This window comes from Panthera pardus, unplaced genomic scaffold (assembly GCF_024362965.1).
Source record: "Panthera pardus isolate Hobbes unplaced genomic scaffold, ASM2436296v1 HiC_scaffold_5, whole genome shotgun sequence".
Taxonomy (NCBI): domain Eukaryota; kingdom Metazoa; phylum Chordata; class Mammalia; order Carnivora; family Felidae; genus Panthera; species Panthera pardus.
In genome coordinates this window covers 12,473,963-12,498,104 of record NW_026526980.1, presented here as the reverse complement: position 1 = coordinate 12,498,104, position 24,142 = coordinate 12,473,963, and the positions used below count along the sequence as shown (strand labels likewise).

The 24,142-nt window shown below is 42.1% G+C and overlaps 1 protein-coding gene across 3 annotated transcripts in view; it reads left to right on the top strand.

Annotated features, from left to right (window-relative positions):
- The window catches only part of DNAH3 (dynein axonemal heavy chain 3), a 168,296-nt gene that overhangs the window by 116,138 nt on the left and 28,016 nt on the right, over positions 1-24,142 (top strand). For all 3 annotated transcript variants that reach the window (XR_008419332.1, XM_053894414.1, XM_053894415.1), the window contains 11 exons: positions 1,303-1,406; positions 3,706-4,000; positions 6,018-6,197; positions 9,792-9,915; positions 10,006-10,162; positions 10,393-10,536; positions 11,490-12,156; positions 13,399-13,564; positions 15,536-15,752; positions 17,312-17,494; positions 23,028-23,226. Coding sequence is in view for 2 of the 3 variants with exons in the window: in XM_053894414.1 (XP_053750389.1) it covers positions 1,303-1,406; positions 3,706-4,000; positions 6,018-6,197; positions 9,792-9,915; positions 10,006-10,162; positions 10,393-10,536; positions 11,490-12,156; positions 13,399-13,564; positions 15,536-15,752; positions 17,312-17,494; positions 23,028-23,226 (2,436 nt within the window). In the remaining variant the exon portion in view is untranslated. The remainder of the gene's footprint in view (positions 1-1,302; positions 1,407-3,705; positions 4,001-6,017; positions 6,198-9,791; positions 9,916-10,005; positions 10,163-10,392; positions 10,537-11,489; positions 12,157-13,398; positions 13,565-15,535; positions 15,753-17,311; positions 17,495-23,027; positions 23,227-24,142) is intronic.

Below are 24,142 nucleotides of genomic sequence, written 5' to 3'. Positions count from 1 at the left end.
AATGAAATATAATGTCAGGATTTGCTACAAAAGACTCCACACAAACAAAGGAGAATGGAAAGGAAAGGGAGTTGGTTAAGTGTCCAACTCTTGATTTTGGCTCAGGTCACACTCTCACTATATGTGAGATCAAGCTGCTCATTCAGCTCTGCGATGACAGCATGGAGCCTGCTTGAGATTCTCTCTCCCTCTCTCTCTGCTCCTCCCCTGCTTGCTCTCTCTCTCTCAAGATAAATGAACATTAAAAAAAAAGAAATTTAACATCTTTATTTTAAAATAGTATAATGGATGATATATATAACATATATGTGATACATATATGTGATATGTAAGTATATAATATATGGTATACATTAATAGAATATATAATTCTATATTAATATATCACATATAATTATATATCATAGTATAATATATAATGTCAAATGATCTTATTCTTATCAAATCCTTTCATCTGTCCTTCCATGTTCAATGTGTTTGTGTGTCTAAAGAGAAAGCTAGAAGGATTGCCATCAAAAGTTATTTCTAGAGGGACGCCTGGGTGGCTCAGTTGGTTAAACATCCGACTTCAGCTCAGGTCATGATCTCACAGTTCGTGATTTCAAGCCCTGTTGGGCTCTGTGCTGCCTGGAGCCCACCTTGAGTTCTGTATCTCTCCCTCTCTGTCTGCCCCTCCCCTGCCCCTGCTCCTGCTCACGCTCTCTCTCTCTCTCTCAAAAATAAATAAACATTTTTTTAAAAAAATTTTAAAAAGCTATTTCTGGATGTGAGATGATTTATTTCCTCCTTTTATTGTCCTTTTCAGTACTTCCCATTTAATGTATTAAAATAATTATTTATATAATTAGTACCTATCATTTTTTATGCAAACTGTAGAGTCATTACTCTCTAAAAGATATTTTTCCAATTTATACAGTTACCATTAATGTGTAAGTTTTATGGGGCGCCTGGGTGGCTCAGTCAGTTAAGCGTCCAACTTCGGCTCAGGTCATGATCTCGCGGTTTGTGAGTTCGAGCCCCACATTGGGCTCTGTGCTAACAGCTCAGAGCCTGGAGCCTGCTTCAGATTCCGTGTCTCCTCCTATCTCTGCCCCTCCCATGCTCATGCTCTGTCTCTCTCTGTCTCTCAAATAAATAAACGTTAAAAAAAATTTTTTTTAAATGTGTAAGTTTTACCACAGCTTGGCTAATACTGGTAGATACACATTTTCAGATGTCTTATAACTGAGGTGGTTAAACACCTCAAATATGAAATGTAAACCCCTGGGGTGCTAATGACCCGTTTTGTTTCTTTGAATCCAGGGAGCATCTATGATTTTTATTTCCTCAAGGAAGGTAGTGGACATTGGTACACATGGACAGAGTATATTACTAAAGAAGAGGAAAATATCCCAGCTAATGCCAAGGTAAAAGAGAGGTATTTGTCATGGAACTTTGGTTTCTAAAATGACCTGAACTTTCTCCAAGGTGGAGGAATTAACGTCAACTCTTTATTAGCATTTTTAAGAACTTTCTTTAGAAAAAGTTTCAAACATGAGCTGGATCAGCCTTCAAAAGCTTGGACTTTAGAATTAGAGGCACAGATTCCTTACTCGGCCCTCACACTCTCTGCCTCAGTTTACTCAGCTACACAATAGCAAAAAAAATACTTGAAGGATGTTTGAGAGAATTGAAGGTAATATACCTGAACACGTGGCACACATCATGTGCTAGATCCATGTTGATTGCTATTTTGATTATTATCATTGTCATGTGGTCAGTTATCAATGCTGGGGGGTCATCAGTCCAATGCTGGGCGGTCATCAGTCTTACCTCTCAGACATCTCAGCCAAAAAGGATCATTGTCTTTTCTTCAAAATTCCCAGAGAAAGATTTCCTTGATCAGAATTCTCAGAAAAACAGGTCTAGCTGTTTTTCTCGGCTCCAACTTCTCCTTGTAGAAAATTTGCCTCTATTAGTAGTTTCTAGTGAACACACTTTACCTTTCTGGGGGTGGTTGCAGATCATTCAGGCCCCAGATGGAGTGGTGGACAATGTATAGAAAAGTGGGAATATTGACAGTCAAGTCAGGCAGCCAGCAGGGTGACAGCTGCTCCTGAAGATGGTGTGATAAGCAGAGGTGGATGTGTGCTGAATTTTGGGCACACTCTGGGGGCTGAGTGTTGTGCAGAAGCCCTGAGCATGGAGGTCCAAAACTTTAATTCTCCTTAAAGAACTTAGTCACCTGAACCTCCAGGGGGGGTTGAAATAACACTGAATTCATACAAATAAGAGAGTCCTATGCAGAGAAGATTTTAAGTTGTGCTGAAAATTTTCCCCTTGTCAAAGTGTTGTGGTCTTTGAAAATAAAAATCTCTGAAACCCAACTTGCTTTAAATTCCATCTTGATAGAAAAATAAGCATTTTTCACCTGGCCCTGTATTCAGCACCACTTACTGGCCACATGGCTTTGGACAAATGAGCCAGTAATCTTCCAGCCTCAGAGGGTTACTGGGAAAACTGCAGGGGATAATATAGGCAAAGCCTCCAAAGCTCAACACCTATTAATGCTCTTCCTCTATACTTCAGTTCCCTTGCCTTGTCCCTTTTCCTTTGAGCAAATTACTTATCAAAAGAAGCCCAGCCTTTTTCTGCCGATATTTACAGGGCTGCCTTGTTGCACAGACTCACTTGGTGCCATTGGCGTTGTGGTCTAGCTTTGCTTTAGTGGCACCATTTACATAAAACACAGTAGGAATGGTACTTTCTGGAGTTGTGCAACACACTGGCTCCATGTTCACTAGCCCCTTCCAGCCTAAACATAAGGAGATGTCAGCATATGATATACATCTTCCAGTCCCTTCCTCTGTCCCCATGGAAGGACCAAATGTGACCAAATGGCCAATGACAGTGTTCAGGCTCAAAGAAGCCAAGCTAAGGTAAGGTATTCTACTCAAAGTAATAGGGAGTCCATGACTCCAAACCAAGCCCTTAGAGTCCAGTTGGGGTTTGAATACCAGGAAGAGTGTTGTAATCCCCATATTGGAAAAAGGGTTAAGTGGGGGTGGGTCCTAGAACCAGGGATCCAAGTGTTGGAAAAAGGCAGAACAGGAGTGAGTGCAGGGAAGGGGGCTAAGTGTCACAACCCACCCTCCTGAGCCAAGCAGTATGGAAGATGATATATGGGAGGTGGACCTTCCTTGCCTGGGGCAAGGCATACAGGTTGGTTCAGAGCAATGATCTCAGAGGGCAACAACTATAAACTGATCATTAGTGTAATTGGTGTTTATTCCTTGATAGTTCAGTGGTTAAGAATATAGACTTTGGAATCAGACAAGCTAGAATTCAAGTCCTTGTATTTCCACTTACTTGTTGTATTACTTGGGCAAGTTGCAAGTTGTATTACTTGGGCAAGTTGCCCAAGTTGGACCTTGGGCAAGGTCCAAAAAGGTCTGGACCTCAGTTTCCTCATCTACAAAACAGTGCCAATAATGCCCATTTTGACATGTATGATCTCATTTTAATCCTCAAAGCATGTCAGTGAACTGGATGCCATTATTATCGCATTTAAAAGGTGAAGAAACAGAGGCCCTTGACGAGGTTAAATACTCACTTGAAGTCATAAAGGTAGTAAGGGATGGAGCTGAATGGATAGTAAGTATCCTGAATGCCAAACCCAGCATCTTTGGCCCAGTAATAAGACTGTTCCATATCTTTGCGGTACAGGTCTCAGAACTCATCATCTCCACAATGGAGACAGCCAGGCAGTCTTTCTTCTTGAAAACATACCTGGACCATGAAATTCCAATGCTATTTGTGGGGCCCACAGGCACTGGCAAATCAGCCATTACCAACAATTTCCTTCTCCACCTTCCCAAAAGCACCTACCTGCCCAACTGCATCAATTTCTCTGCCAGAACCTCAGCCAGTCAAACTCAAGATATCATCATGTCCAAGCTGGATCGACGGCGGAAGGGTCTTTTTGGGCCTCCCGTAGGGAAGAAAGCAGTGGTATTTGTGGGTAAGGCATTGGCCTGAATCTAAACATAACCAGATGCTTCTGTGCTGCAGCAAACCAGAACTTCCCTTTGTAGGGCCAATGTACAATTCTTTTACTCTCTCTGAGACATAATATATTTCTGGTTAATGTAGTGTTCCTTCCCTCCCTTTTTCTTCTCCATCCTTCTTTCTGTCCTTCCTTCCCTCCTTCCTCCCATTTTTATCCTTCCCCCTTCCCTCCCACTCTCCCGTGTTTAATTTTGACTTTCCTTTCCTTCTTTCATTACCAAGTATTTGTTGATTAAGTGCTATATGTCATATTTTCAGTAAGTAAGTTGTAGTCCAGGCCTTTTTGACCTGAGGTAACCTCCAAGTTTCTCCTGAGAGGAAGATGAGCCTTTGGATCAAGCAAGGTTAGCCTGTAGTGAGAATTCGTTCCAGAAGGGTATTTACCCTCTTGGATCTCCAAAAGCAACACTCACTTTGTGATAAACTCCTTATTCCATTTTTTTTTGTCAGATAAATGTTATCAGTAAATTAAGAAACCTAATATTTGCTAAATAAGTATTTTGAAATAAGCACATTGAATATCCCCAGGATTTTACCTGTTTACAAAGCACTTCCTCATTTATTTCGTTTGAGCCTATTATCCCTTTGAGGTTATTAACCATCATTCTCATTTTACTAGTGAGATTGAGGCTCCAGAAGGTTAAATTCTCTGTCAGACATCTAGAAAATTCTGGAGCCATAACCCAAATCCAGATTTCTTGGTGCCAAATACATGATATTTTTTCACCATCTTACTGCTAACTCATAGGGTTTTCATTTAGTAAAAGTAATGCCCTAGTCTTCTGGGTTATCTCATATCCTGTCCTTAAAATTCATGTATTGATAGTGAATATTGCATGTATTTATATCCTTACCCACTAACATTACCTTCTTAAAGGCAGAGATCCAATTTTGTTTTGTTTTCTTTTTCTTTTCTTCCTTTCCCCTTTCCTCCAGACTGTTCCCTCTTCCTATCTTTGTGGTATATACAGAAACAATTTTTTAAATGTCTTAATGCTAGTTTATTTTTGAGAGAGAGACAGAGAGTAAGTGGGAGAGGGGCAGAAGGAGAGGGAGACACAGAATCCGAGGCAGGCTCCAGGCTCTGAGCTGTCAGCACAGAGCCGGATGTGGGGCTTGAACCCACAGACTGCAAGATTATGACCTGAACCGAAGTCCAACACTTAACTGTCTGAGCCACCCAGACCCTCCTATCCAGAAGCAATTTAAGCTTTGCAGCAAACAGATCTAGGTTCAAATCTCACTCTTTAACCCTAGGCATATTGTGACTTAACTTCTGTGACCCTCAGGTCCTCACCTCTAACATAAAGGTAATACTATCTTCCTTATAAAGTCATCATTTGGATTAGGTGAGATAGTGTGTATAAAACTACTAAAATGTTATGTGACATAAACTGGGCATTCAGTTAGTGTTCGTTAGAGAAAAATTAAAAGGCTTTCATTCTGTTGAGTGTCTTCTATGTGCAGTGACTAGGTCACACAATATGCTTTTGAGGAAAATCAACCCCTGCCCTTGAGAAAGTCACTATCTTTTCTTGCCATTTTGGTTTTGCTCCTCAAAAACCCTTGCTTAAAACCTTTCTCCCATTGAGGTTCAATTGTTACCTGCCAGTAAAATTATACACACTGTTGGCTGGGAGTATGATTGTCTTCCTCACCATCATATCCCCAGAAATTAACAATGTCTAACACATAGTAGACATTCAATATAGTGTGGTTGATGGAATGGGAAAAAATTAAATGCCTGTTTGTTGATGCCAATCCATGCATCCTTAATGTCACAATGGGCAGAGATCTCAATGAGGCAGGAGAGCCCAGAAATTTTCTTCCCATATGGTCAGTATGTCCACTGGCTGAGCTCTTCCTGGAGTAGAGAGGGGACAACTAGTGGAGAGGGGACTCCTCTCCCATGGAGGGAATAGTTATCTGATGTCTCTCCTAGACTTAGAATGTGTGGCTTCTTTCCCCAGATGACCTCAACATGCCAGCCAAAGAAGTGTATGGGGCCCAGCCCCCCATTGAGCTCTTGAGGCAGTGGATTGACCACGGTTACTGGTTTGACAAGAAGGACACAAGCAAGCTGGACTTCGTGGATGTGCTGCTTGTGACTGCCATGGGCCCCCCTGGGGGAGGAAGGAATGACATTACTGGTACGTGACAAAGAAACTTCATTCCTCTTCATCCTCCAGCAGAGCCAGACCACCTTCATGGATGGAGAGTTGGTACAGGACACTCTGTCCTGATGGAAGGTAGAGAAAAGTATGTTTAGGCTATAGCCAGAGGGGGTTGGGCTAGCTCCAGGGAGTGGAATTTGAAGTCTTCATGTTGGAAGTTGTGTGAAATAGGACATGAATGTGGAAAAAGAATGTGAAAGTCTTTGGTTAGGCCTTGGAGAAACAGAGAGTCTCCTGTGAAAAGGAGAGTTCAGTGTGGCCAGCATGGGTGCCAGGAGGGAGACTAGATCAGAGGTTCTCAACCAGGGGTGGTAAAAGATTCACCTGTTGTGTTTGTTACAATTCTTCAGATTGCCGGAGATAGAACAACTAACCCAAAGTGGCCTAAGCAAAATAATAATAAACAAACAAACAAAACAAGTTAAGAGTTCCTCCCATCATCCAACAGTTTAGGAATACATTTTGCTTCCAGTGTAACTAGATTCATCAAGGATCTGCATTTAATTCTGAGATACATCCTTGCTTAAGAATCTTAATACCATTTCCAGACTTAAGATTCTTTGACCTTGCTCTCCCCTCTGGCATTTAGCTTTCTCATCTGTAAAATTTTCCATAAGGAAAATGGACAGGATAATCGTATTTGGCACATTGTGTACCTAAGAATACAGACTCAAAAATGACCACTACCAAGACATGCACTAGTAAAATTGCTGGACTTTATAGAAAAGGAAAAATTCTTTTGGACATCTAGGCACAAAAGAGCACGTGACTTAAAAGAAAAAGAAAATTAGATCATCTTAAAATTATTCTACCACAATGCTTTATGCCACAAGAAAATGAAATAACATTTTTAAGATACTCAAGGAAATAAAATGAGAGGCAAGGATTTTATAGCCAGCAAAGCTGACCTTGACATATAAAAGGAAAACTGTTATCAGCATGCAAGAACTCAGACTTATTTCCACAGGCACTTTCTTGGGAACCTACTAGAAAATGAGTTTCACACGATCAAAATGACTGAAAATAAATAGATATCACAACTGGTCATAAGCTTTAAATATATGGTTATTTGTTGGACTAAGACTACATGGGAGAGATTATAATATGTAAAGGCTGTAAGACCCAGTGTTGTAGACACAGAACAATTGAAAATGGAGGGGGGATGAGGATAACAAGTACAAAAAGTTTCAAATCGTTTTCAGTTATCATAATTGGTAGTGGTAGTATATTCTTATTCTGAGAGATTTGTATAAAGTAGGATTATACAAATGAGTTATTGTGGAATTTTCTATTTTATTTTTTTAAGTAAATTTATTTTCTTTGAGAGAGAGAGAGCACAAGCAAGGGAGGAGCAGAGAGAAGGAGAGACAGAATCCCAAGCAGGCTCCATGTAATCAGCACAGAGCCCAAGGTGGGGCTCAGACTCACGAACTGTGAGATCATGACCTGAGCCAAGATCAAGAGTTGAATGCTTAATGAATTGTGCTACCCAGGCACCCAGGAATTTTTTATTTCTACTGACCCTTGTGTCCTTGAGAATCAGAAGTGTCAGTATGAAATACCAGGATGTAATATAGATGAAATTAAGTGAAAACCCTGTAGTCCTAAATTAGAAATATCAGTAGTAATAACTCATGATGTCCATTGATGTACTAGGTCTAGGAAATAATAGCCAACTCGCTAACAATGAGCATGCCTACCACCCAGATTGTTTTGAAATCCAACTTCCTGCTGAAAGAAACCAGAGCTTCTTGAGAAATGGCTGATTGCATATCTGGGGCAGAAAATACAAAATGAGCTTGTAGCTTCTTGATATACCAGATAACGAGAAAGCTCTCAAAGTTTAAACGGTCTTGTCAAAAGGACTCAGTTGTCAACATAAGCAGGCTCTCACTGGCCAAAGATGGGAAAATTTGAGCTTCAACAATGATAGCAATTTTAATGGATTGAAATTTATCAAAATATATTTAAATCCACAAGTCTGTAATAAAAATGATAATTGGCCATTTTCACGGGATGGTAAGGAACCAATTTATTATCTTAAAAACTGATAAATAAATGGAAGTAATCAAACATTTATCTTGAGTTTCTTATATGAAATGTACCACAGTATGAGCAAATCCTAGATGAGGGAAGTATCTCTTTACAAAAATATTCCAACCAATAAATGAAAAAGAAATGATAGAATCAGAGTATCACCATTTTACAATCCCCAATAAATTAATAGATCTAGCCAACTGAGCATCAGTAGCTACCATCATCACAAAAGGAGAGACATCATGTCTCTGATGAAAGCATATACCACCACCTACCATCTGGTCAGAGATGTAATCTGAATGTGATCAAGTCTCTGGATCCAGCTGCAAATTAGTATGAAATACAAAGGACAGAGGAACAGAATTAACTCACCATGAGTATACAGTCAGCAAAATCCTGACTGTGAAGCTACACATCAAACAGCCCTCATACTCATCTGGCAAAAGATGAAAGAAATATAAGGGGAATCTATGGATTAAAAGAGATTTATCAGACATAATCAAGTTTTTTTTTAATTGGGAAGATTAAACTGTGCTGTGTAGAAATGAACACTTGGGTGATAAAAGACATAAATCAAGACAGCAAAACAAATTACTATAAAAGTCAAGATAGTAATCTTTGGAAAGAGACAGAAAGCTAAGATTGAGATGGGATATGCAGAGGGGCACCTGGGGAAGGTAAGCAAAGCTTTGTTTTTTGACTTGGATGGTAGATGTATGAGTATTGATCTTATGATGATCTACTAAACTTTATATTTGTTTTTGTATGGTTTTCTGTATCTGTGTTTTATTTTGTATAATCAAATGCTTTTTTAAAAGAGACATGCAGGCAAATTTAGAGAAATGAAAAATAGGCTATTCATTGCCAAGGACTCCAAGGAAATGGGGAGTGACTGCTAATGGTTACAAGATTTCTTTTTGAGGTGATTAAAATGTTCTAAAATTGATTGTGGTATTGGTTGCACAACTATAATACTAAGAAATGATTGAATTGTATACATAGTTGAATTGGATAGTATGTAAATTATATCTCAATAAAGCTGATATATAGACATAAATATATAGATATCTAACATTAGACAGGCATAATATAGATAGATATGTAAGGATACCACATTGATAGTGGTTAATTGGGGAAAGAATGGAGGTAAGCCAAAGATGATGCTCACTTTCTATAAAAGTATTTCTGAATTGACTATTTTATAATGATCACATGTTGCCTTCACTTTTAAAAGCAATCGTGAACATTAGTGCTGTTAATAGAATTTCTGCAATCATGGAGATGTTCTGCATTTCCATAGTGCAATACAACAGCCACTAGCCACATGTTAGAAATGTGGCTAGTGAGGCTAAGGAAATTATTTTTTAATGTTATTTAATATTAATATTAATTAAGTTTAAATAGCCACATGTGGTTAGAGGTTACCATATTGGACAACACAGCTCTAGAACATGAAGTCAGAAGAAAACCTACTCTTCCATATCCCAGGATCACAAGGCCCAGGAGGTAGGTGTGAGTCTGTGTGTTTTCCAGGACGATTCACTCGTCATCTGAATATTGTTTCCATCAACGCCTTTGAGGATGACATTTTAACCAAGATTTTCAGTTCAATTGCTGACTGGCACTTTGGGAAAGGGTTTGACGTGATGTTCTTAAGGTAAGAGATTCCTGTGTCTTCCACAATATTGGCCTGGGATCCTCAGTTTTAGCCCCTCTTTGATGGATTTGCCTTCCCCTTCCTCCTAAGGTATGGAAAGATGCTGGTACAAGCTACTATGACAATTTATAAAGCTGCGGTGGAGAATTTCTTGCCAACTCCCTCTAAGTCACATTACGTCTTTAACCTGCGGGACTTTTCACGGGTTATCCAAGGGGTACTGCTCTGCCCTCACACCCACCTGCAGGTCAGACACTATCATTTCTCTTATCCAGTTCATTCAGCAATATCCTTGGCTACATGGAATCAATAGTGATAATAGTAATTGCTAACTTTTATTAAGCTTTTATTTATGCTAGGCATTGTGCTAAGTATTTTATAAGCATTATCTTGTTTAATACTCAGTCAACCCCAGGATTTAGAAACTAAGAACTACCACCTCAGGTACCACTCAAATAATTAACTCTGGATTTTCAGGATATAGAAAAATTTATCCGGCTTTGGATTCATGAGGTTTATCGGGTCTTCTATGACCGTCTGATCGACGATGAGGACAGACAGGTCTTCTTCAACATGGTGAAGGAAACCACATCCAACTGCTTCAAGCAGACTGTGGAGAAGGTAAGCCAGACCCTCTGAGCATTTGGCCTCAGAAATGGCCCCAAATATTTGACTATGTTAGTCTCAGATTTCAGGTTTCCTTCCTCATGGAGACTCATAGCTCTGCTCTCTGAATCTCAGGAGATGGGATTGAGTCAACTAGTCACTTGATTTGGTGATATTATATTTGGCCCAATTTTGCTTCACTTCCCTGATAACATATACGTTTGGATCCATTCAAAGTGGTTTATGATCTGATGTAATTGTTTATAATTAGCCTAAAATACATTTTTAAGGTTAATTAATTTGTGAGTTGAGAAATGAACCATGAAATTTTTATGGTTTGATCAACATCCTACTTGATCTTCAAGTAGAAGACTATCATAGTTTCCCATTTGTAAATATTTTCTCTTTTCCCTTTTGATGTAAGAAAAGTTGTTTTTAAGCCTATGTGTTTACATAGTCTAGTTGTACCTCTATTTTTAAGAAGATGTGATTTCTCCACAGAAAAATTGTGAGTGTTTCATGTTGTATCTAGAGGCCAAGTGCTGTAGCACTGCCAGGTTCTAATATCAGGAAGAGAAATCACCTAGAACATTCCCACTCTAGCCACAGAGTGGGGATCAGGGGTAGCACCTGTACCTCTCTTTGGTGAAGGAGCAAGTTTATTGAAAAAATGGTGCCATCCTTCAACTACCACTGGGACCTCACAATCTGACCACCAACATTTTAGCCATTTGGCAAACAGATTGACTCTCACTTTCATGCTTTTTTCTCTAATGTCCTTTCATTATAATCTTTACAACAAGCAGATCCATCTATTATGTTTTTAAAAAACTATTAAAGAACGCTGACTTTGGAGAATATGCTCAGAGGAACCACTCATATCTCTTGTTCCCTCCCTCTGTACCTCACATCGTCATCTTGGTTGGGCCACTGGCTGAATGCCTGGCTGAGATTTACCTTTCCCACAGGTCCTCATTCACCTGTCACCCACTGGAAAGATTGTCGATGATAATATCCGTAGCCTCTTCTTTGGAGATTTCTTTAAGCCAGAAAGTGACCCAAAAATCTATGATGAGATCACTGACTTGAAACAGCTCACAGTGGTTATGGAGTACTACCTAGAAGAGTTCAACAACATCAGCAAGGCCCCCATGTCCTTGGTCATGTTCAGGTTTGCCATTGAGCACATCTCCAGGATCTGTAGGGTCCTGAAACAGGACAAAGGCCACTTGCTTCTGGTGGGCATTGGGGGCAGTGGGAGGCAGAGTGCCAGCAAACTGTCCACATTCATGAACTCATACGAGCTTTATCAGATCGAGATCACCAAGAACTACTCAACCCACGACTGGCGGGAGGACCTGAAGAAGATCATGCTGCAGGTCGGAGTGGCCACCAAAAGTACCGTATTCCTCTTTGCTGATAACCAGATCAAGGATGAATCATTCGTCGAGGACATCAACATGCTTCTGAACACAGGAGATGTGCCCAACATCTTCCCGGCTGACGAAAAGGCTGACCTTGTAGAGAAGATGCAAATGGCAGCTAGGACAGAAGGCGAGAAGATCGAAGTCACTCCTCTTTCTCTGTATAACTTCTTTATTGAGAGGGTGAAGAAGAACCTTCACATTGTCCTTGGTAAGAAGAAGTAAACTCACTTTGCCCTTTTCCTCGGGGTGTTTCGGGGTCTCCTGTGCCTAAATTTGGTCCTCTTACAGTGGTCTGAGGATTGATCCAGCCATGGCACTCACCCAGGGCTTTATGGCTGAATTTCTGTGGAAACTTACCCTTCCTTGAACAACTATTTTAAACCTGTTTCACTCTTCTCAGTTCTCTGAATTCTTCTCTGAACCTTTTCCTTCCTTTTAGTGCATTACCCTGGTGGCCTCACATCTGGAGTTCTCTCTGTGAATGACATCCCCAATCTATCCAGAAACTGAGGCATTCTATTTAATAGTTTTCTCTCGCATTACCATGTCCTGTCAATTTTTACCTCCTTGGTCTCTCTCATATCCACCCATTTATCTCCATCTCCACTACGTTTGCACTAGCTAAACTGCCATCATCTTGCCCAGCCTCACCTCTGCAACCTTCTAACTATTCTATGTGCACTCTTGTCCATTCCAAACCTTTCTATTCCACTGACCCAGGATGGGTTTTTTCCCATGTACTGCAAATATGAACATTGTGTACACACACACACACACACACACACACACACACACACACACATTAAAACACTTAAAATGCTTTCTATCAGGATAAACACCAAAATTCCTAATCTTTGGATTTATAAGGCCACCTGCCATACTGTCCCCTGTATCCTTTCCACTCTCCTCTCAAACCAAGCTCCCCCTTGTCTCTCTGTTCTTCACCTACAATGACCTCCTCACACTTCCCACCTGTGCATCATGCTTCCTCCTACCACACTGAAAGCAAATAAAAAATGAATGGAATTTATCCAAAATTTGTGCTTGGATGGAGATGGGGTCAGAAACAAGCCGATGGCCCCACTCAACTTCCGTAAATAACTGTGTATGGGTCATCCATGATTCCCTTATATCAGTCAGCACAAATAGAGAAAGAGGATCAAAGGGCATAAACCATGTTGGCTAAGTGATGCAAAAGATCTGGAAAGGAGAACAATAGGTATGGGAGGCCAGTCAGAAGTCTATTATAATATACTAAATTCCCATCACAAAGTTGCATGGAAGTATCTGATGATTCTGCTGTGCTTCTCAGGCACTCGTTGTGACTATTCCCATTATACCCCTGGAGTACCAACAGGAAACCAACCCCTTACCCACCAGAATCCTTGGAAAAACCTGCCTGCCTCTTTGCCTTGGAGGAAGGAAACTAACCAAGTCTGCTTTTCATTAGCCATGACCCCAATTGGGGACGCCTTCCGGAACCGCCTGCGGATGTTCCCTTCACTGATCAATTGTTGTACGATTGATTGGTTCCAGTCCTGGCCCACAGATGCCCTGGAGTTGGTAGCCAACAAATTTCTGGAAGATGTGGAGCTTGATGACAATATTCGGATAGAGTAAGCATTAGCTGCATTTTAGTACCCCAACCAAATATTCCAAATTGAAAATCCAGATATTGGCTGTATTGTTACTATTGTTTTATGATTTCTTGATTTATATATAGAAAATCCCATTTAGGGGCCCCTGTGTGGCTCAGTTGGTTGGGCATCCAACTCTTGAATTTGGCTTAGGTTATGATCCCAGGGTTGTAGGATTGAGCCCTACTTTGGGCTCCATGCTGAGCGTGGAGCCTGCTTAAGATTCTCTCTCTCTCCCTATCCCCTACTCTTTCTCCCTCTCTCTCTAAAAATTAAAAATTAAAAATAAAAAAAAAGATTTAAAAAGAGAAAATCACATTTATTTAGATATTTAATAAAACACCTTTGCTGAAAAAGAATGAAATTTCATTGTTCAGAATTGTCCTGGGGATGCACTGTTGTCATAGCTATGAGAACCTTGCTCTAATAATATAGCTATTTCAATCATTTTAGAGCATGCATTCTCGGTAGGGATGACATTGCTACCAAGGGGATGAAAACCGGTTGTTTTGAGAGTGAAAAAAAACTTACTCTTTTATGTATAAAGCACAGATATACAAAAAACAACCCCAAAACGCCCTTAATTTTGGCTAGAGTAAGGGAAGAGATGAGAATGTTGTCCACCTGGGTGCCCCATATGAAGGCAGTAGTCACATTATCTGCCTTGTCTGACTCTATATCCTTAGTGCCTAGCAGGTTCCTGGTACATAGTAATTCAATGGCTATTTAGTAAATGAATGAATGGAAAATGAAAAAGTAGGTAGGGGTCAGAGTATTGATGCCTATAAATTCCTCCTTAAGAACTTTGAACTTTATTCTCTAGGCCACAAGACCCTTAACTTGGGTCCATGGGCTCAGGGATAGAATTCAGAGGGTCAGTTAATGTGAATGGAGGAAAATTATATGTTCATTTTCATTGACATCCAACTGGTTTTTTCTTTTCCTTAAATGATGAATGTAGGCAGTAAACCCCAGTAGGATTAGCAGGACTTGTTACCAATCGGAGTCCCAGTTGTGTGTGTGTGTTTTAAATAACACATTCAGTCTTTACAGATGCATTAGTGTATCATTTCCTTCAAAGTTGTGGTAGTTTTCAGACCTGTTGCCTCATCTTATTATTTAATGCAGAGTCAGCAAGCCACGATCCACTGACCAAGTCCAGTCCACAGCCTGTTTTTATAAATAAAGTTTTGTTGGAACTCAGCCATGCCATTTTTTTCCCCACACAACAGCAGCAGAGTTGAGTAGTTACCACTACTCAACCATGTGACCCGTTGATTTTTACTATTTGGCCCTTTCCAGAAAAAGTTTGCTGACCGCTGATATATCACAAATTTGGTTTTTAAAATATTTTGAAAATGGGGGCGTCTGGGTGGCTCAATTGGTTAAATGTCTGACTTGGGCTCAGGTCATGATCTCATGGTTTGTGAGTTTGAGCCCTGCATCAGGCTCTGTGCTGACAGCTCAGGGCCTGGAGCCTGCTTCAGATTCTGTGTCTCCCTCTCTTTCTGCCCCTACCCCACCTCTGTCTCTCTCTCTCTCAAAACTGAAAAACGGTAAAAAAAAAAAAAAAATCAGTATTTTGAAAATTATTTCAACATAATTGGTTCCTTTTGTAATTTTATGTATTTTTTTATGCTTTTGAGACTATCATTCTGCAAAATCCAGAGGCTTCACCAGACTACCTAAGATTAAGAACTCTTACTCAAAGCTCTGGTGATTCCCCAAAGTGACCAGAAATAGAAATTGCTTGCTCGAAAATCATTCTAGTAGGAATATATGTCTCTCCAAACCTTCTTGCAGCTCTGTTGGCCTGTCTCTGAGAATTTGGGAGTCTAGCAGGCCATAGTCAGTGTGTACCTTCTCACATCCTCACGTCTGTAGCCAAAGCTGTGGTAGGTCTCTCTAGAGGACGTTGGGCCTGCCTAACCATCCTCGTGTCCTTGGTAGGGTCATCTCCATGTGCAAATATTTCCAGGAAAGCGTGAAGGACCTGTCACTTGATTACTATAACACACTTCGCAGACACAACTACGTCACCCCCACTTCCTACCTCGAACTGATCCTAACCTTCAAGACGCTCCTGAATACCAAGAGACACGAGGTTGAGATGATGAGGAACCGTTACCTGACAGGTCTGCAGAAACTAGAATTTGCATCTTCACAGGTGAGCACTGCCAAAGTAGAAGAGAGACAAAGAAGTCCAGGCTTAGGTGGGTACAGTGAGGCACTTGTTCAGGTGCAGAATTCAGGAGGTCACTACATAAGGACAGCATCTGCACCTCTTCTTGTAGAGCTTTACCTTGCTTGCCTCAGCCTAAACCCAGCCCTCGGAGATTCTGTCTTTCTTTAAGATCTTGATATCTTGTTCATCATGGATGAACCCTGAATGCATTATTTCACCCCTTGGAGCCTCAGTTTGATCTGAGGGGGGATAATAGTTTTCACATCATAGGGCTATTAACAAAGGTTAAATGGGCTAACACAAGTGCAGCCCATAGCAAAATACCTGGCATATGAATTAGTAATTAATTTGTGCTTGGAGCCACTTGAAAAACCATCTAAAATGAGAGCTGTATAAATGGATGGATTTTCAGCACCAATAAAGAACTGAGCTAATTGAGGTTCGCAGTAGGTTGATCTGCCGCTGAGTACAGCAAACCCACTAGCACTACGACACAAGGATGGGGGAGAACAGCAGAGGTGGCCTCCCTCGTTCTGTTCCTGGGGGTCCCTGGCTCTTAGAGAGGTTTTGAAAATTGGATTCTGTCCAGGCAAGGGTGAGCAAACCATGTTGTTAGAGGAGCAGCAAGGCAGTCTAGACCAGAAAAGAGAATGATGGTGCCAGTTAACATTCCTTGAGCCCTTCCATATGACGGTGCTGTGTATGAGGAAAGTACTGTTACCATTTCCATGTTACACACAAAGAAACCACGATGCAGAGAGACCAGGAGACTTGCCAAAATCCCACGTGCAGGCTCGTGAGTAACCAGTGTGAACAGTCAGGCCAAAACTGAAACCCTGTTCTGCATGATTCCAGAACCTGTGCTCCTAATCAGGCCAGCATGCTGTGCTTCTCCCACATGCTTGTGGTAGCAGGATTATGAAACCTTCCTCAGATATGCATCTGAGCTGCCTTAGAAGGTAGAATCCGGGCCAGTAGGTGAAAAATGGCACAAATGTCCTGAGAGGGAGTGAGCCCTCCACCATTAGAGGAACTCAAACGGAGGTCAGAAAACTACTTGACAGGAATGCTCTAGAAGGCATTGACTCTTGGAAAAAATGACCTTGAAAGTTTCGTCTACCCTAGGTATCTCATGTATGCTTCCTTCACAGACTAAAAAAAAAAAGTAGGAGTTTGGTTTTTTTTTTTTCTAACTTGCTTCTGTTTTATCTCTCCCTGCCCCCAACACTGAAATGTAGGTTCAAGAGCACAGGAGGAAACTGTACCTTTTTAAAAAAATTTTAAGGTTACCATTTTATGTCTAGTGCCTAGCACCTGTACTTGATAATTTACAGTACATAGTATGAATTCAGTAACTAAGTATTGAAAGATCAAAGAGAGAGACTCCAGCCAACAAATACATACCCAGGACCATGTTAAAATCATTAGTATTTTCTGCATATATCATAGGTTGGAGAATGGTTTCAACTCTTGCCAACCATGCCATTCTCAGTGATGATAGAGCTGACGCTGCCCCCCCCCCCCCCCCCGCTTCTTGCTAGGTGGCAGTTATGCAAGTAGAACTGACTGCTCTCCAGCCTCAGCTCATCCATACCTCTGAGGAGACCGCCAAGATGATGGTGAAAATTGAAGAGGAGACAAAAGAGGCTGATGCCAAGAAACTTCTGGTGCAGGCGGATGAAAAAGAAGCCAACGCTGCTGCTGCCATTGCTCAAGGAATCAAGGTATAAAGAGCCAAAGAGGAAAGGGAGGGAACCAGCATTTTCTGGGTTCATCCATGATCTCACAAGAGCCTAACAAAGTCCTGCACAGTGTATGTGGTCGGGCCCATCCTGCAGGGAAAAGTGGGGTCTGAAGAAGACAGCTGACTTAACATACATCACACAGCTAGTAAGTGGTGAAGCAAGTCTTTGTGACACCTGGCTCTCTCCAGGAAGCATTACTGTTTTCCGAATATTCTCCATCTCACTCAGAGTCAAGACCTACAAGACCCAACATGATCTAACCTCATCTCATTACCTTCCCTTCATTCACTCTGCTCTGGCCACTCTGGCATCCTAACTATTCCTCGGATAAGTGCAAAGGCACACTCCCACACCAGGGCCCTTGCACTGGCTATCCCTCTGCCTGTCTCCTCCACCTCCATCATCTTTTGCTCAGATGTGCCTGGTATGTTACAGGGGTGGAATAAATCATTGTCAAATAACAGAATGTTGAACCTAGAAGATGCCACTTGAAGGTGATTCTTGTATCAAAGAATAGCCCTGGGCAGGGCTTCACCTACATTCTGATATTAGAAGAAAATATGATTAACATTCATGTGATGCTCTATATTTCTCGGCCCTTTCAATTGCACAATTCCATTTGAGTGACACAACTGCCTTGGACTTGGGAATGACGGGTATCAGTATCTGAGTTAATGACATTGAAGTTCAGTGGTGAAGTGATTTCTCAGAGTTGCACAGCTAGTTAGTGGGTTTAGCGCTGTTGGCACTTAGCTCAAGATAATTGTCCCTATTCAGAATTAGAAAATCCTTTTGACCATTCTTCATAAAAGAGCTTGAATAGGAAGTAGCTTACGTCTGGATTCTAGGTTAAATACATCATGGGGCACCTTCTTGCAAAGGACTGGCTTTTCTCCAGTGAGTCCTGAGACCTGGCCTCTCATAGGTTCCTTTAGATCCAATCCCTGATCTCAGAGTCACACAGTGAAGGCCCTGGGTGAGAGAGGTGTGCTCATTCATGTCCCAGTGACATAGACAAGAGGCCACTGGAACCATAGAAGATGGTGACCACCAGGAACCATAATCCAGCAGGTGTTTTGCCATTCTGTGACAAGATGATAGTAATAGCTACTACTCTTAAGCACCACGGTGGTTTCTTGCAGTCCTTCATTTAACAAATACTTACCGAACACTTGCTGTGTGCTAGTGCCTTTCCAGGCAGTGGGGGGTGAAATGTGAACAAGACAGACAAAATCCCTTCCCTCATGGAGACTGTATTCTCTCATACTTGATATACCATTGCCTTTTATCATTGCAGCAGCCCTGCAAGGCAAATGATAGCATTCCCAGCTTACATATAAGGAAATTACGGTACTGGAACTTAAATGATTTGTCCAAGGTCATGTGGCTACCAAGTGACTGAATCTGGGAGTGTATATTTACCCTGTGACACACACAGTATTTTTTTTAAGTCTGAAACAATCTTCAACTTTTAAAAATTAGGAGATTTCAAGTAAAAATTGTGAATGTTCAGTTTTTCTTGGGGAAAAAAAATCAAGCATTCTGGCAACATTGGACCTGCATTTCTGGGTTACACCCATCAGCAGTATTGAATAGATGATGCCCCATGTGTCTTCCAGTTCCCCAAAGCCCCACCCAGCCCACTTCCCACAGTCACATCATGGGCCTGGCCCCTGTAGGCACAGGAATTTGCAGTTCCTCCGTGGTTTAATATTATAATTGGGCACATCAGGCTCAGTATTTTTTCTGTCCCTTTTCTAACCTCAGTTTTCTTGCCTATTAAGCGAGGATAGTAAGAGAAAAACAGGTAAATTTTGTAGCACATGTCCAGCACACAGAGTTTAGTGGTGCATATTCTCCAAAACTGTTATTTACCTTGTACCAAGTGGATTTACCTATTTAATAAAGGACAGTCTCTTTCCAAATATGGGTACCATCACTGGATTCTACTCCACAGCGTCAGGGGAAAACAGGGACTTGCTGGAGCAGGAGGGAGGGAGGTGACATGGAGACGACCCACCACACCCATTCCTGGGCAGTAAACTGCTACTTTGGGTTTCAGTGTCAAGGGTAAGGTCTGATGTTTTGCCATGTCATCCCTGAGTGTCGGAAATGACACCCTGGAGGTGAGTCAGGAGGTGTACCCAGGAAGGAGGAAGATGCTGTGCTTGCTCTGAGTTTTCCTGAGGACCAGAACCCCTCCTTGAACTTCTCAGAGCTACAGTCCCTCTCTATACAAGGATTATAATTTCCTCCTATCTCCTCCCACCCCTAGAAAGGAGGTAACCTGGGAAAGCCCCCAGTGTGGTAGCCCCTGCAGCAGAGAGGCTCAGCCATGCAAGTGAAATCTATCCAGGGACAGTGAGGAGACTGGCAGAGAAAGAGGCCCAAATACTTGCTTCCCAAGTACAATAGTTCACTTACAGCAGTCATTTCTTTTAAGTGAATGAATCATTTCTTTTCCCCCTAATGAGGATAATAACTGATTCCAGAATGGCTGCAGAGTTGTGTTTCTTGAGAGTGCACCGTGCTTTATACCTTTCAAAGGGCCCTGCTGCTCCTTGAATTGCTAAGCAACTGGGGTCATTTTTAATCAATGTGTTTTATCATAGAAACAAATGATGTAACAGTAATAACATGTATGAAAGATTATTTAAGAACTCAGCTTTAACATCTTTTTGATTTCCCAAGTTTCCTTCTAGCCCCTGTCTATACACATGGATAGTTTTATATTATTGCAGTCATACCATAATTGCAATTTGCATCATGCTTATTTATTTCCTTAGCATCCTATCACACCTGTTTTTTCAAAATGTCATATAATCATTTCAGTGACCATTTTAAGTAAGTTCTTCTCTCATCAAGTAGCCATTCCCCCATTGGGCACCAAAGTCTGTTCCTTCCTGCCATGTTTTCGGTTTCGAGAGTGTAAGCTGGAGTCTCTCAACAGAGCTGTGTGTCAGAATCACCTCTGGAGTTTTAAAAAGGCGGTGCCGAGGCCTCGCCCAGATTGAATGAATCAGAATCTCGGGGCGTGGGGCCTGACCATGAGGATGGCCTTAAATGTTCTTCGGTGACTCTGAGGCAGAACCAGCGTTGAGAATCACTGTACACACAGTCTTATAATTAAAGCCTTTTTGCATCACTTGACAAACAAGCTTGCTGGTACCCAGGCCTTGCTCCTTAGGAAAGGGAGCAGAGCTCCTGGGCCACTGGAGGACAAGAAGCATGTGCGGGCCACTGGTTGTCTGGCACATGATAAGAAAGGAACATGAACTATTGGTGGCACCTGTGGGAACCTGGGATTATTGAAATTCCACCAAGAATCCAAAGCTGTGGCTGAGCCAACACCTTTGTTCTCCTCTGCCACCAACTTTATCTGAAGCTGACCATGAGAAACAGCAGGCTTTGGTTTCAGTTCTTTTCCTCTTGCATTGCACTCTGGCACTTATCCTAGGACTGAAGAGGGAGCAAACTGAGTTACCCCTGGGACTGGGCCATTTTTGCCATCTGAAGCAGAGCATTTCATTTTGATATTGGGAACATCTGACGTGGTTCATGGAGGGCATGGGTGTTGTTTTAGTATAATAAAGCCAAACAAAACATTGATGCAAGTTTATTTAAAAATCAGAAAACCTAGGGGCGCCTGGGTGGCTCAGTCGGTTAAGTGGCCGACTTCGGCTCAGGTCATGATCTCTCGGTCCGTGAGTTCGAGCCCCGCGTCGGGCTCTGTGCTGACAGCTCAGAGCCTGGAGCCTGTTTCGGATTCTGTGTCTCCCTCTCTCTGACCCTCCCCCATTCATGCTCAGTCTCTCTCTGTCTCAAAAATAAATAAACGTTAAAAAAAAAAAATTAAAAATCAGAAAACCTAAAATAAAGAATCCATGATATACACACATGAAGATACATACAAGTGCATGCAAGAAGGTGATGCCACCTTTATTTTGTTTGCCTACAATACACCTGTGGGATATGGACTTCAACACATGCTGCTTTGCCTAAGAATTGTTGTTCTCTTGTGAAGCTTCATTTCAGCTGTGGCTGTGTGACCATTTGTAGGGCAGGGCAACCAACAGTATTCACAGAGTGTGAACCAGGGTCCCCAAGTTGGAGCTTCATGACCGGGGCTAACTCATTTTGCCTACTGAGACCTTGTTTTTATTTTTGTTTATTTGGTAATTGGATTACTAAATAGCCTATAAGGTCCCTTCCAGTTCTAAAATCTTACAATGCTAAGCTTTCTTTAAAAAAAAATTGAGGGGCGCCTGGGTGGCTCATTCAGTTAAGTGTCGGACTTTAGCTCACATCATGTCATGGTTTGTGGGTTGGAGCCCTGTATCAGGCTCTGTGCTGACGGCTCAAAAATGAATAAACATTAAAAAAATTTTTTTAATTGAGATTTAATTCACATACCATTAATATCCACCTTTTTAAAATTTATTTTGAAAGATAGAGACAGAGAGGGTGGGGAAGGGCAGAGAGAGAGGGAGAGAGAAAATTCCAAGCAGGCTCTGCACTCTCATCACAGAGCCTGATGTGGGGCCTGAACTCATGAACCATGAGATTATGACCTGAGCTGAAACCAAGAGTTGGATGCTTAACTGACTAAGCCACCCAGGTGCCCTCCACCTTTTTAAGTTATGCAATTCAGAGGTGTTTAGTACAGTCACAGAGGTATACACTTATCACCATTAATTCTAGAACATTTTTGTCACCCCACAAGAAACCTAAACCTGTTAGCAGTCACTCGTCATTCCTCTCTCTCCCCCAGCCCTTGACAACCACTAACTCATTTTCTGCCTCTATGGATTTTCCTTTTCTGCACATTTCATGTAAATGGAGCCATATAGCAGGTGGCATTTTGTGTCTGGTTTCTTTCACTTAGCATGTTTTCCATGTTGTCACATGGATCAATACTTCATTCCTTTTTATGACTGAATAATATTTCATTGGATTAATCTCTGTTCCCATTCCTCATCCTTAAACTATTGCCTTAAACTCCACCCTATCCCCAAGCTTCACCTTATCCCTGACTCTACCCCTGCCTCATCTCTGAGCTACAGTACATTCCGGACCTCACCCCATCCCTGACCCTCCCCCACCCCTCCTGCCTTATTTTTCCCCCAAGCTTGCCCTAATCCCCTTCCCAGCCCCTGGGCCTCATCCTTTACTCCATTTCTCAACCCATCCTTGATCAGTGGGTATGAAGTTACCCACTGCATATATCTCTTGGGAACTTGTTTAGAATCCAAAGCTTGATTTTTTTTTTTTAGACCACAAATCAGGTGAATTCTCAAATGTCCAAGGCATCAAAACCACAGCCCTGAAAAGCCATGGATGCCTGCCTGCTGCCACTCAGTAGTTAGAGCCACCCTCCTGTGCAGAACTCCAGGAGGGGGCACCGTCCTGGAAGGACATGGAGGGGCAGGAAGAGCCTCTTCCAGTTTCCTCCAAGAGGTGAGCGCCTGGTGTGCCAGGCACTCATCCCTCTCTGTCCCTGTGCTGCCCACAGAATGAATGTGAGGGGGACCTGGCAGAGGCCATGCCGGCACTGGAGGCTGCACTTGCTGCCCTGGACACCCTGAACCCAGCAGACATCTCACTGGTGAAGTCCATGCAGAACCCGCCTGGCCCTGTCAAGCTGGTCATGGAGAGCATCTGCGTCATGAAAGGGCTAAAACCAGAGAGGAAGCCAGACTCCAGCGGCAGTGGTAACCCCCTTCAGCTCCCACCCCTCCCAGCAGCCTTCACAGGCTGTTTTCCCTGGCAGGAGGGGTACCACGCCCCCACCCACTGCCCCAGGCCTGCAAGCAGGGTCTGGAGTCCCAGAAGAGATCAGAAAGGTGCCAGGAGGTGCATACTCATCCACACAGCTCTCTCCTTCCTCACTTCTCTCAATCAGTAGGGAAAAGGCAGGTGTCTTTAGGCAAAGCTGAGCTTAGTCAAGGCCCCTGACTGAAAATCATTACAAAAATGAAGGCTGCAGAGACAAAAGGCTGACACAGAGTAGTGTGTGGTTGTGAGGGTGAGAAACAGAAAGAGCTAGAGAAAGAGAGAAACTGAGAGAAAACCAGAGAAGGAAACGCAGAGAATGAGACCGAGATACAGGGAGATGGAAAGAGATAGGCGCCTGGACTCACACGCACATGCTCAGGCATGCATATGTGCACAAAGAGATAATGAACTGGGCGAGATGTGAGGAGGGAGGAAGGCAGAGGGAACAGAAGAAGAGCTAGAAACAGTTAAAGGCAGAGAGAAAGGGGCAAAGGGAGGAAGACAAGGAATCAGAGACTTGGGCATAAGGGAGGAAAGAAAGCTCCTCATATAATTAAACCTAGAAGCATTAGTAGGTGAGTATTTGTCCTCCTTAAAATCCAAATTACATGTAGAACTTTGCATTATTAATAACAGTGTCTTAGAGCTAAACAAGGACTTTAAGAACCCATCTCAGTAATTTCCCTGCCTTTTGAATCCTCCTGTCCTGGGAACAGCCCTGATCTTCCTCCATTCCTTCTGAAAGGTTCTAAATCCCTGATCCCTCATTCAGGAGCCTCTGGCTTCTGCTTCCCACTGACTAACATTTCTTCTTCCCTGATTGGTGGCAGGCCAAAAACCACATGAAGAAGA